This window comes from Nuphar pumila, chromosome 7 (genome assembly GCF_984573655.1).
Source record: "Nuphar pumila chromosome 7, dmNupPumi1.hap1.1, whole genome shotgun sequence".
In the NCBI taxonomy this organism is placed as follows: domain Eukaryota; kingdom Viridiplantae; phylum Streptophyta; class Magnoliopsida; order Nymphaeales; family Nymphaeaceae; genus Nuphar; species Nuphar pumila.
This window is the reverse complement of record NC_143255.1, coordinates 29,045,176-29,059,570: the sequence shown is the minus strand read 5'-3', so window position 1 is coordinate 29,059,570 and position 14,395 is coordinate 29,045,176. Positions and strand designations below refer to the sequence as shown.

The 14,395-nt window shown below is 33.8% G+C and overlaps 1 protein-coding gene across 1 annotated transcript; it reads right to left on the bottom strand.

Moving 5' to 3' along the window:
- Positions 1-1,280: 1,280 nt before the first annotated feature.
- Positions 1,281-13,817, bottom strand: LOC149831684 (putative plant SNARE 11). The gene is made up of 11 exons (XM_090014067.1): positions 13,730-13,817; positions 13,477-13,562; positions 12,408-12,500; positions 11,971-12,064; positions 11,828-11,865; positions 10,849-10,937; positions 9,320-9,399; positions 3,182-3,238; positions 2,992-3,084; positions 2,645-2,719; positions 1,281-1,693 (listed from the first exon to the last, which is right to left on the bottom strand). The coding sequence occupies exons 2-11, from the start codon at positions 13,551-13,553 to the stop codon at positions 1,604-1,606; spliced, it is 786 nt and encodes a 261-aa protein (XP_089870193.1). The 5' UTR covers positions 13,554-13,562; positions 13,730-13,817; the 3' UTR covers positions 1,281-1,603.
- Positions 13,818-14,395: the final 578 nt, after the last annotated feature.

Genomic DNA, 14,395 nt, shown 5'->3' with positions numbered 1-14,395 from the left:
TTCCCCCCATTTATAAAAAAAAAACGTAGGTCACTAAACCATGGCAAAGCCAGACACTTGATAAGCATCTGATAGAGTGTTTTGTCCCTTGAAGATGGCTTCAAAAACACAACTTTATTCAACCATGTTTATTGGTCATGTTAAGGATTATGCGGTGTGTGTATGAGTGTTTGTAGGGGCATGCGTACGTGCATGTGAGCTTGTGTTGTGTGTGTGACCTTGCAAAGGTCTGTCAACTGGAATGGTAAGAAGGCATGTTTGTTATGATCACAGGTTATTCAGCTGTGAAAGTTCTGACCCTGATAAAGTGATTTGTGATTCACATTCTTAGGCATTAACTTTCTCATGTTTGCTTTGAGGTTGTAAATTTGACTTGTGTGCATGTCAGAATTTGTCATGTCATATCATGTTACTGCTTTATCACATCGAACCTAAGCATGAAAGTTATTCACACGGGTAGACTTGTGTATCACAAGTTTTGAGGCTTCAACATTCACATATGGAATCACATTCACAGGTTGCATTTTTGCATGTTCACAATGCCCCTGTGAAAGTTTTAAAATGTCATTCAGAAACACAAGAAACCTGCGAAAGTTACAAAATCACAGGTGTTGCAAACATGCCCCAAATCATAAGCATATGAAAGCTTAATCACATCTTGATCCAATTTTTATTTGCAAATGCAACTAAAAATGCATGACTAATGAACCTTCCGTGTATTCAACCATCATATTCCTCTTCAGTAAGCTTCTGTTGTTAAAAATCAAATTCTTAGTTTCAATTATAACCTATAGCAACAAATATTGGTGATGTTTTTTTTCTTTTGAAAATACAGAATTTTCAATTTTTGTAGAAATATTTTCAGAAGCCTCCCCCCACCCACCCCTACACACACATACACAAAACATGACATTTAAAAGCATTGTCTGTTTTGAAAACATCACATTAAAATAAAGATATTAGCATTGTAAAAAAAACTTTTAATTTTTTTATGTTCTGATAATTTTCTATATAGCTTACAACTTATTATTTTTAATACCTTATATAGCCATTATTTTCCCAAGATTTTTAATTATCGTGAGGTTTTCCCTGCAGAGATTTTTCCTTACCAAGATACGAGGCATCGGTATAAAGTATAAACTCATGCCCATATACATTTCCAGTGAAATATCAAATTCTTTTTTTCACAAAACATGGGTGTAAATAGATCTTTCTACTAAGCGGCTTTGCCATCTAAAAATGGTTACAGGCCATTCAACATAAGAAACAAGAACAATATATAGTACATTCTGAATCAATATTTGTACACAATAAATCATTCTTTCCCCACATCCAATATGATAATACACCTGCCATAGCCACTGGTCCAAACATGAGAAAATATTACAAATGATATAATAGTTAAAGGACAATAGACAGACAACAAAGGTTACAGAGACCGCCAATCCAACCTGATGTTAACTTCAGCCACAGCCCAGACAACAATAGCAGCTGCTGCTGCAGCTACAGCCACAGATGCAACAACAACAATGGGAAGAAAGAATATGAAATGAAAAATAATGATGAGAACAAAGAATATGAGAATCAAAATGCCATGCTCCAATCAATAGACATCCCAAAGAAGTTTCCGTCTAGCTGCTGGAGGTGCTAATCCTGGAATATCTCGAATGTCTTTGTTGTGTGGATTCACAATCTGGTCATCAAACAGCAAACAATTGATTTCAGAAAATTGAAATTTTGTACAAAATAAAACTATCAACAACTCAAATGGCATCAGCATAATTTTATCAATAAAACCAATTTGAGATTACTAGTATGACATGTCAACGTGTTTAACAAATTATTCTGATTATAAAATACATTCCATGACTATCCAAGCCATTTGAGGCCCGATTAGATTGCTAACTGCCCTTGAACCAATTAGGCCCTCCAATTCCTAGGTTGATAAGGCAAGTAGCATAGACTATCATCATCCAGATAATGATCATAGGTTGCCAAGCACCAAGAGGCCTATGTTGGCATGACAAAAGCACACACACACACATATTTATCTATCTATCTATAAATGACCAAAACACACTGAAAAGCAATGACATTTTAAAAATATATAGTTGCTTTTAAGTGCAGATTAAGTCTTTTATTTTTAGAGGGGTTTAAAAAAAGAAACACATTTTTAAAAAAATAAGAGTACTTAATTTTAGTATGAAAAGTGAAAGTGGCATGTTTAACCTTATGAACTATATATATTTTAGAAAATGTCACCATTTTGGGGGTTGTTCAGTCATTTCAACCAGTTGAATGAACCAAACCAAGAGTTTCTTTTTCAAAAGAAATAAGCACCAACCCGACTGTTATCAAACAACTTTCCTTGCCTGACCTATTATATTGATAGGTCAGCTAGCAACCCAAGACTGTCATCAAACAACTTTCCATGTCTGCCCTATTATGTTCATAGGTCAGCTAGGAACCCAAGATTGTTATTGAAAAACTTTCCATGTCCGCCCTATTATGTTGATAGGCCAGCATGTTAGTTATTGTAAGAGACAAGGGTAATGTGATATCTGTCATAGATAGCAAAAGGAACGAGTGGACAGGCCTTTTTTGCCTAGAAGAAAACAAAGCGGGTAGTAGAATATTCTCCAACCTTTACAATGATGATGGCGATCACACCACAAACAATGATAAAAAGCATGGCCATTATACACCGGTCCGTGGCAACCTACAAGAAAAGTGTAAAGTATATGAATAGATGAACAATTGAACATTATCAGATAGAATCATGTTTAAAGGTAAGCCAAGGCTAAATGCCAAGTTGATTCAGCCTCTAGCTGCCTTAAATGAAATTAGGCCAAGTCCCCAAGCAAAGACAAGGTGGCTGAGTGTCTGGAAGATTCAGGGCTATGTGTGACTCCATGACAAACCAAGTCCAGAGTCAAGTCCCACAAAGCAAAAGGAAAAAGTGAAAAAGCATGTTCAGTTAAGAATACAAACCTGCCTACCCATTTCCTTGACGAGTTGAGAAGCCTTCTTGATTGAGAAATGAATCGAGTCTAGTTCATTGACAATTCTACTCATTTGTTCTGTCTGAAAATAATCATCAAAGAACACAGTTTTCATCATGACACGATAAATGCAAAACTGAAATGGGAAGCAGATTTTTCAGTCATATAAGATCACAGACCTGTGCCTTGAGTGAAGCTGCTGTCTCTGCTCCAACATTGATCGTCTGTTCAACAACCTATTTCCCATAAACAGAAAATGAATGGATTAGACCAGCAAAGTGGATATGAGCAATAAAACCATGACAATTTGTCCACTATAAGCTCAGACATGACTATATAAAAATTCTAAAGAGAGCCGCCAATGTGCTCAACTTGGAACTTACTAATCTAAACCATCTTAGCCAGAACAATATTTCAAGACATGGACAACTGGTTTGCACCAGGGTATCAACCCGAGTAAAACTGAGTTCCAGAAGAACCATATAATAGACTTTGGTATTTTGCTGTGGTTTCAGAGTTGTTGCAGAGAAGAGAAAGAGGAATAGACAGGTTCTGAATTCACATTTCCCAATGTGAGAACGTGTGGTATACTTGCTATTATATATCAATCAGTGACAAAAAATTACGACATTGACCCCATATTAAATACAGATCTTACACAACTGGCAGGGGTAATAATGAAATACAAAAAACTAATAAAAGAACATCAACACATGTGAGAATCATGACAGCATATGGATTGGGTCAGATCTGATCCACATTAAATCTGAGTAGATCCAAATCCAAGAGATGTCATGATCACGTTTCAATAGTGTACAGTCAAGCTTTTCATGAACAAATACGTTATATAATTCCCTGTCTTGCTGAATGAGATTTAGTGATATCCTGATAGCACTTTAATTATCACAAAACAATATTGAACTTAGCACATTTTCTCTCAACTCAGTCAAAAGAAACCTTATCCAAGTCAGTTCCGAAGTAGTTGTTGCCATGGCCCTTTATTCAGCTTCAATGCTTGACCTGACAACTGCTCTTTGATTCCAGCTACTCCACGTCACTAAGTTTCTTTTAATATATACACAATAGCCTGAAATAGACCTCTTCTCATCTGGATCTCTCCGCATCAGAAAATTCCATCAACATTAATATGTCCTCTCCCTACGATCTCCTTTTAAACACCAATCCATCTCATGTTGTACCCTTCAAGTACCTCAATATTCTCTTTGTTAATTTCATGTGACTAACTTTCGGCTCATGCATGAATTGAGAGACTTGATTCACAACATACACAATATCAGGCCTGGTAAAAGTAAGATAGTGAAGCATACCTACATAATAAAGTATGCGGAAAATAAATACCAAGTGCACAAACACTAACACAAGTTCAATAAAGGACAATACAAGAGCACTAAGGCAGTACACAAGCACAAAGTGCAAATACAAGACTTCAAGAAACAAAAAAAATAACACAATATAAAAAATATTGTTTTTGTTAGACGTAAAATGCTTAAGAGAAACATTGAATACAAGAGAGGGATCCAGCCCTATTTATACACTTTAGAGAGCATTGGGCTCTATTGGGGAGCTCCCAATAAAGTAGTTGGGAGCTCCCAACTGTCATAAATATGGCCGTTGGGTAGTTCCCAACGACTCTATGGTCTTTTGACCATAGAGCCCATACTCTATTACAACAAAGACAAAAAAATAAATAAATAATAAAAAATTGTTCATAGTGAACATTAACTATTACATGCAGCAAAAGACCAAAATGCCCTTAAGGGGAAGTACAAATTACAGGATAAAAAATGTATATATATAACCTATTTTAACATCCCCTCTCAAACTTACGATGTGATCACCATAAGTTTGTTGAGAAGAAAGAAGAAACGAGGGGGTAGCAAGAGCTTTAATAAAAAAAATTGCAAGCTGATATTTTGATGTGGCATACGATAACTCAATAGTTTCTTTTAAGAATTCATCACAAACATAATGACAGTTCATCTCAATGTGTTTAGTGTGCTCATAGAAGGTACGGTTGTTGGTAATGTAAATTATACTTTTATTAATCGCAACACATCTTCGAAGGCATATCTCATAGAAGATTCCATAACCATACGAGCTCCATGATTGTCATAGCCATAGCTTTATATTTAGCTTTAGTTGATGAAAGTGATACCTTCTGTTGTTTTTTATATCTCTAAGCAATCAATGAATCTCCTAAAAAAACAGTAGTTAAAATTCTATCATTGAGATTTTCTCCCCAATCTGTATCAGTATAGGAAGTAAAACTAAAGATGAAGATGAGAATAAGAAAATCCCTTTAGTTATGGTGTTCTATATATATTTGACAATCCTCAATACAACACTCATGTGAATGGTGGTTGGAGCATGCTAAAACTGATTAGCAGAATGAATGGCATAAGCTATGTCTAGTATGTTGATAGATAAGTGAGTGACCTAATTAGTTGTCTATAAGGTGTAGAATCTTCGAGAAGAGTCTCATCTTCAAGTCTTAGCTTGGCATTGACTACGTCATGATTCTCCACTTTCTTATCATATGAGATTTCAGATTTAACACAAATATCGGCAGCAAGCTTCATTTGGGAAAGGATATACTCTCCGAGAGAGTAAGCAACTTCAATGCCTAAAAAATATCTTAAGAAACCCAATTCAGACATCATTTTTTTTTAAATAAATTTAATATCATTAACTCATTATTTGTCATTCCCTGTTATTATCATGTCATCTACATATAGTAGAAGAATAACAATATCGATACACGTACTTTTGACAAAAAAATAGCAGTGTCAGTAATAACAAGAATGAAATCCCAAATGTGGCACAACATTACTAAATCTATCATATCATGCTTTTGGAGCCTGTTTAAGGTCATACAGGGTCTTTCTAAGCCTAAGAGTCTTTCTCTTTTCGATAATAAATCCTGACAGAGGATCTATATAAACCTCTTTATTTAATTCTCTATTGAAAAGTGCATTTTTCACATCTAGTTGATATATAGGTTATTTTTTAATAGATGTCACTGTTAAGATGTGTGTGTATATATATATATATATGTATATATGTATTGTTATACATATATATTTATTTCACATTGAATATATATATATATATATATTCATATATATGTATATATATTATTTATAATAATGGAATAGGTAAATATCTTCTAGGGGTATTTTCGTTATTTTACTCATGTAATAGGGACTGTTTATTAGGAACAATTTTTCTCTTTTTTATTTATTTTCTTTTTTGTAATTTGCCCTTTTAAGCAAGGGCTCTATAGTCTTTTGACCATAGAGTCGTTGGAGGCTCTCTAACGGTTTGGTCTCTCTCTCCCTTGCAATATGTATATAAAAGGACTTTGTTCCCCCTTAATTGTTAATGCTTCTCTTAAGCATTTATGCTCAACAAAGATGAATATTCTTTACATTTTGTGTTTTTCTATTTAGTTTCTTAATGTTTTATATGCACTTAATGCTTGTGTTATTGCCCTTTGTTGGCTATTGTTTTGTCCTATAGTGGACTTGTGCTTGTGCATATTGTGATTGCGATCTTGTAAGCCTTTAATGATATTGGTTTGTGCCTATGCACTTTTGTGATCGTAATCTTGTAAAGCTCTTAGTAGCATTGTTTTTGTATTGTTTGCTATTTCATTACATGGTATCAGAGCCAAGAAATTCTTCTTGGCATTTTGCCTCTTTTAGGTCTTGGGATTCTTTGGTTCGAGTTCATGCTTCGTGAAGGATTTATGATCGTTGTGTGGCTTGGATTCAAGGAAAATATAGACACGGTATGTATCTCATATCTTTAAGTATTTTTTGTGTTATTTATTCCATGCATTATGCATGCGAAAACACTTATTTTCTTTATTGTTAAGTATATATATATATATGTATATATATATATATTTGTTATTATTATTAAAACAAAAAAAAAATCTCTTTAAATGGTTTTTTTAATCATCATTGGAGTTGTTTTTTATTAAATATCCTATAAGACTTATTTGTTTATTTTTGAGAAATTAGATATATGTATGCTTTGAAATCATGTTTGAATCTTAATTTTTCAAAACTTTCTTTATTTGATATATATGTATACAATCGTGTATGCTTAAGCATGTATTGTTGGCATTTAGATGCTTTATTTGAATAAGTCATGATTATAAATGTCAAATCATGTTCGTATTGTTGAACTTGGTTTTGTTTTGTTTGTTTGTTTATAAATTGTTATATATTTTTAAATAATTTGAGATATTTCAAAATAATGATGTGTGTATTTCACAAATATAATTTTATGAAATTTTTCTTGAACTTGTGTTTAATAATTCTCTTTAGTCTTGGTGTATTAAAAGTAGCATATGAAGTGTTAAAAATTATGAACTAGCTTATAAAATACTTTTTATTGATATTTGATCCTTATGCACTTATGATTGCCTTACATGATGAATAAGCTTGTTTATTCGTGTATAAGGTATTGAGCATAATTTCTTATAGGAAGTCATTCACTTTAATAAATGTCTTTTATGAGTCTTTTATGAGACAATAGTTATGATATTGGGTGTTTATATTGTTGATTATTTTTGTGGTACTTATGATTATGTTATTAGTCTCATGGCATTATTTTACATGCTTTGCATGTGATTTAAATATTGCGTTGCATACTTAGTTTTTAATAAAATATTAAGTTGAGAATCATGACAAAATTTTTTGTGTTTTTATGAGAGTTATATGTGTTTCTCTCATGGCTCACTTTAGTATTTGTCCATTATTAATGGACATGTTTGTCCACTTAGATCTTTGGTGGACATGTGTATTCTTGATTAAAAACTCTTGATTCATTGCATACTTGTTATTTATAAAATATAAATTTTTTTATTGTGCCCTTAGTGCCTTAAATCTATCACTTGCATATATGCTTAAATTTGTTCCTATGCATGTATTTTATATAAGATATATGGCTTTAAGTTATTTAGATTAATACATGAGTTATTTTGATCTCTTTGTGAGAATCCATGATTAGTTGTACTTATGTATGCACTTGGCTTTTTATATGGTTCTTTGAGAATCTCTATATATGTTTTGGTCCCTCTTTAATGGCATTGAGTGTCTCAGAGTGGACTTGCAATCTAGATTGAGCTATCTCTCTATATAGCTTGCTTATATTAATGATGCTTATGATTGCATGTGCATATGATTGCACTATATTTAGTCCAAGTTTTCCATCTACCATTATTGAATTTGATTTGAAACTTTGTTTTTTCAAATCGTTTCTTATATTTGAACTCACTTGTTGGAAAATGATTTCTGTGAGTATTTATTATCTTTTTATGGCATTTGTTGTGTCCATCACAGAATTTTATATGATGCATTATTTCTCTTGGCCTTGTTATTTTTTATTCAGAGATATTGTTGGGGTGAATTGTGTGCACCTTGTTTTATGTCAGTTTAGATTGTCAACTTATGGTTTGGCTCTAACTGACAGTTGCTTGATCTCTTTACAAATGAAAAAATAAAATAAAAGGAAATAAAATAAAATAAAAAAGGTAAAAATGTCCCTAGTGGACGTGTCTATTTACATAAATAGAAAAAAACTAAATTGCCCCTAATGGGCATTACAAAAGGTAACAAAGAAATAGTATATATATATATATATATATATATATATATATATATATATATATATATATATATATATATATATTAACAGGAACGAGTGGTATACTTGCTATTATATATCAATCAATGACAATAAATTACAATTTGGCCCCATATTAAATACAGATCTTACATAACAGGCAAGGGTAATAACAGAATACAGAAAAACTAATTAAAGAACATCACCACACATGAGAATCGTGACAGCATATGGATTGGGTCAGATTTGGTCCACATTAAATCTGAGTGGATCCAGATCCAAGAGACGTCCCTGATCACGTCTCAATACCATAAAGATATTAACTGCACAAGATTATTTTACTGGCAGGATATTTTCTTTAATTTAATTGATGTTTCATCTCCCTTCTGACACTGAGAATAAATTAGTATTGTTTTTCCTTCTCTTAGGACAACAGTAGCCTGAGATCCATCAATCTTGCAGACTTCAATACGTTTAGCAAGTTATGATTCTCACAATGGTTGTATTGATTTAGCCAAGAATAGAAAAATAATTCAACAAGTTATTCTTCTGGGAAAAACTTCAAGATTTGCCCCTCAAGGATTGAAGAGGTAAAACAAGTGGCTGGAAATTACTTCAGAGAAAGTACAGATAACATGTTTCATTTTGTAAAGGAATCTAACCTGTTTTGACCGCTCTATGGCTTGATCAGTTTCATCCATCATTCTGTTTCCTCTCTCCATCAACTGCTGATTAGTCAGAGCTGCAACATCCAAGAGTTATACTTCAGCATGAACCCAAAAGAGTACCATCCCTTCAGCTAAAAACTCATTAGGTTGCCATACAACACATGCTAGATGGTCACATAACAAAACAGAGGGTGACAAATGAGTCAATTAACATAATTTTGAAGCAATGATATCACGGAATGACTAGTCAGTTTCCAGAATCAATATTACAAAAGCACCTTTTTCTAATTCCATGTAAACTATAAATTTCCATCGAACTAACATATCGATTACGAATAATGCTTCATTGATCTTGGTTTTGTTTCATTTATCTTCTTTCACAAAGGCATGCATATGTTCTGTCTGATAAATTTTTGTTCTCATTAATCTCTGCGTCATTCTGTTTTTCTACTTGTAACTGTTGATTAGTGAATGTTTGATGCACACTTCTTGCAGGTATCCTCAACTTCCCTAAATGGCAGCCCTTGGTGGAGACTGTGGAAATGGCTGATACCATATCAGAACCCTGGCTCATTGCTTTAGAATATGCTTACGACTCAAATATTTCAATTTGGAGACAGAAGGAGTGCAAAGCCGAATACCATGTTACTTCCTTCTATTACCTGGTAATCGAGGTGGCTTTTTAGGTCTTAGAACAGATATGAAGAATATCAAATAACTGCATTTAAGATCCCTCCCAGTTGTGGGTTCATGTACGAAAACTTACTACAATAAAATGAAATTGACTGATTTTTGCATAATGAATCACTTAACATAGACTGACTCATTCACAGATTTCATTCAATCACTTAAGCATGGGCCACTATTTGGAATGTGCTGCATTTTGATTAAGAAACACTAAGAAAAGAATAATCATTCATCCATTCATCTATTCTCATCACACCTACTAGAAATAAAATTGCCAAAAAAATTCCATCTACCTACACTTCGATCTATAGCACATAGATGGACAGTTTTATATTCCTCTCATGCAGTGATATTGCATTTATACAGAACATAAACGTCTTCTTGTTATTTTTTCTAGGTGCATAATTAGAAACTTCACCTCAATTGACACTACTGTGCCAAGAATGCACCTTGTTTTCAAGACTCCCCTTCAATAACAAACTGCTTAGACTCAACACCCGTGTGGCGGGGGCAGGGGAGCAATGTTGTCAGTATCGATGTGAATCGGCCAATTTGTATTGTATTGGCCAGAAACCAATATGGTACAAAGCTGATTTGGCTTTTTTCTAAAGCATTCAAAAAATGGTTAAATTATTATTTTAATATTTTTTTGTGACACGTGTCATTTTCTGGTTGAAAGTTGGCCAATTCAATTTGATTCAGCTCCAAATCCGAATCGACCAATTCACCTGAATCATTTTCAAAATGATTCAAGGCCCGATAAATACAACATTGCTGGAGAGAGAGAGAGAGAGAGAGAGAGAGAGAGAGAGTCACATGAAAGGAAAGATGCTCACATGAAGCTAGTATAACATTATCCTCAGCAGACCCTTCAGCAGGTCCATCAAACAGGTCAACTCGCTTGTTCTCAAGGGAACTTGAGTATCTATTCATTGATCACAAGTACCACATGAATCAGTAATTTTAGTGGCTTAGATTGAAAGCATCACACTGATGTGCAAGAAGAAATACTAACAAGAAAATAATAGTATCAATTATCCTAAATCCAGCAGAATATATAAGCATGGATACCACCAGAAAAGAACAGCTACCTATTCTGTTATAATAGCTAAAACAGTACCGTAACTACATGGATGTCATTGCCAATTTAGCAATACAAATAAAACTAGTGGTGTCTATCTGCTGTTTCAGTGAGCAATAGTTTTCCAATGAAAGGTTTGCTTTCAAAGGTTGCCAATAACAATTACAGTTTGTCCTACAGTAGTTTTGACCACAGCATCCAAAATTTTAATTCCATGAAAGTACAGATACTCTTAAGAACAAGAGTCAGACTTGTAAAACAACACTAGAATTCATTGCTGGTCAGGAATCCTGAAGCATTCAGAAGCAATATTCTGGAGACTCAATTTGAAAATGTCAAGATAATAAATATTTTGTTAGACATTTCAATAAGATAATACTAGTCAGAATTTAGAAATCACTTATCCAATTCAGATCACAAGGAAAAATACCAAACCTGCAAAGCCGATGGACAGTTTCCATGAGTTCATGGGAAAGCACACATTTTCTTACAATTTTTAGTTTATTTTTGTTATTAAAGAGAAAGACCTTATGATAAATTAATTCTTGTGCAACAACTCATTAGAAGCAAATTATAAGATTCCCATTTAATTCAATAAAAGACATAAAGCTACAAAGATTGGTAATTATGATATGGACAATCAGATGCTTCATAAATGTTAATAGATTTGATTAAGAAACTCATCAGAGAAAATTAGCAGCATGAGGAAAGCAGAAAGGTAATAGATTGCATACTTCTTGCGCAGCGCAACATAAGAATTCAATTCTTTAATCTGCAAAAAAGTGCACATACAAATCAGCTTGACATTGGAAAGTTAGAGAACCAAGTTTGCAGAAAATACATCATGCTTTGTTAGAATTAAGAAGTAGACTATCACCATTGACTGTTTTTTCTCACTGAGCATCTTGTTCGTTTCAAAATCATAACTACCCTCCTCTTCCTTAATTTGTTGATCAAACTCCTTAATAATTCTGGAAAAAAATTAATGAGATCAGTCACAACATTAAGCAATGTATTCAAGTACTTTCTTAATCACCTCCAGCATTTAGCAATATGAAAGACCCAAAAACTAATGGTGAGACAACCCTGGAAAACAGAGGCACTTAAAAACCTGGAAGATCTGTAAAGGTTGCATGTCATTCAAGAGCAACTTAATCATATTTCATGCTAAAAGAAAAAAAGGGTACCATGTGGGTAGACGTGCCTTTCTTGTACTTGAAAATCAGCAATTGAACATCACAAAGTGATACAATACTAGGTAAAGCAAAACATAGTGCTAAGTTTATTGACATAGCCAAAATGAAGGGAGCATACTTCTTACACTCACGCATCTTCCCTGTAAGTTCTTCTAATTGTCTGCTTTGCCTATTTGCATCTTTGATCTTATCCAATTTCTGAAACCCATTGCTGCAAAAGAAGGTGGTGCATACATTAACAAACAACTAAAAGAAATATGAAAATCATTTAACAAAAGAAAAATCTTCAGAATTGAAAATTAGCTACCCAAAATATATGCATTAGTTATTTCAACACTCTATACGTGAAGATAAACAAACACCATTCATCAATCTTTATGATTTAGCTCTGGGAATTGTTATGTCAGAAAATTATAATTGAAGTTTGAAAGGAAAGAAAGAACATGAGAATGGAAATGCAATATTGTTCAACCGAAATCAATGTTTATTTACCAATTGTCATTGACGAGAAACATGGGCGCACAAAATTTTACATGCCTATGCTCAATAAATCTCAAAAAAAGCGCTATCTTTCTGAATTAAACAAGTACCCAATCACCATTGCACTGAATAAACAATAGATTTGCATACTCCCCACGACCTTAAAATCATCCAAACTATAAATCAGTCAAAAACTGTTTTTTTCAGGTCAATACTCAAAACACCACGTTCCCGAAGAAGAAGCAGATGGGAGAAACAATAAATGCAATTTCACATATGTTTTGTCAAAAAATGGTTTAAAACCACAAATAATAACTCCAGAAGTGGGGGAATTGCATTTTACCATTTTCGTTCTCCCTCTGTAGCCAGGTAAAATAAAATATGACCGAAGAAAATTCAATCGAATGCAATACAAAAAAAGTACAAGAAAATTCATACATTGTCCACGACGAACTCAACATTATCGAACCAGCTTCAAGTTAAACACTGCAAATCCTCAAAAATCATCATTTTGTGCGCCAACCACCCCCCCCCCCAAAAAAAAAAAAAAAGATCGTGGATACGTAAATAACCTCATGCACATGAAATCCTCATACAATTGAACGAAAAAACGGGCAAATTTCCGTAAGAAAACATGAAAAACAAAAATATTCAATAAGAATATCAATTTAAATACAAACAAAATATATACAATTCGGAATGCTTACGATAATGCCCGGAAGATATCGGTGATCTGACCATCGAGTTCGGCGAGGGTGCCGCTGACCCTCGACATCGAATCCATTCGTTCGATCTGCGTCGGAGAAAAATCTATAATCCGTCAAGAAAACTCCTCAAATGGGACCAGAAAACCCCCAAAAACGCCGGAAACGATCAATCCGACCGAGTTTTTCTTGTAGAAATCGCAAATGCGGCCTAGACACGCAACAGAAGAGAGGGAAGGGAGAGAGGGAAGCTCACCGGGAAGATGGAGATCGACGGACGGCAGCAACTCGCAGAGGGATCGGACGGTGCTCCGGCCGCGATGGGGAGGTGGCGAGGCCTTTCTCCTCCCGTGTTGCCGTTGAAGCTCTTCCGTTTGTTTATAGAAAATACGAAAAACTGACGCCCAGTTGTCTTTCTCGGTTCGGACTTCCGACCCGTGCTCTTGATTTCATATCCGGATCTCGGGTCTATCGGATTTGGTGGGATTCGGTCCAAAGGAGATCAGGTCGCTAGGAGTTGGGGTAAAGTGTGATAAATATCGGCGATATATTGAAACATCGCTGGAAAAAAAGGTGATGGTTTAATTGCCATTTAAAAGGGTCCTTTTTTAAGACGAAGGAAAACCCTCATCGAGAATCCGGTCATAGTGACAAATATAGCGAGATTTATGAAAATCTTGCCATAATGTCGCAAGAAATTGCTTGAAAGTTTAAAACGGCAATTTCTCGCGAGATTTTCAAAATATCATGAGATTTATGAAAAACACATAAATACTGATTTAAACACGATATTTACGTTTTAAATGGCTATTTATCATGAAAAAATCATGTATAAAAGGCATTTTCTTGCTAGATTTTCAAAATATCATGAGATTTATGAAAAAACATAAATACTGTGATTTAAACGCGATATTTACGTTTT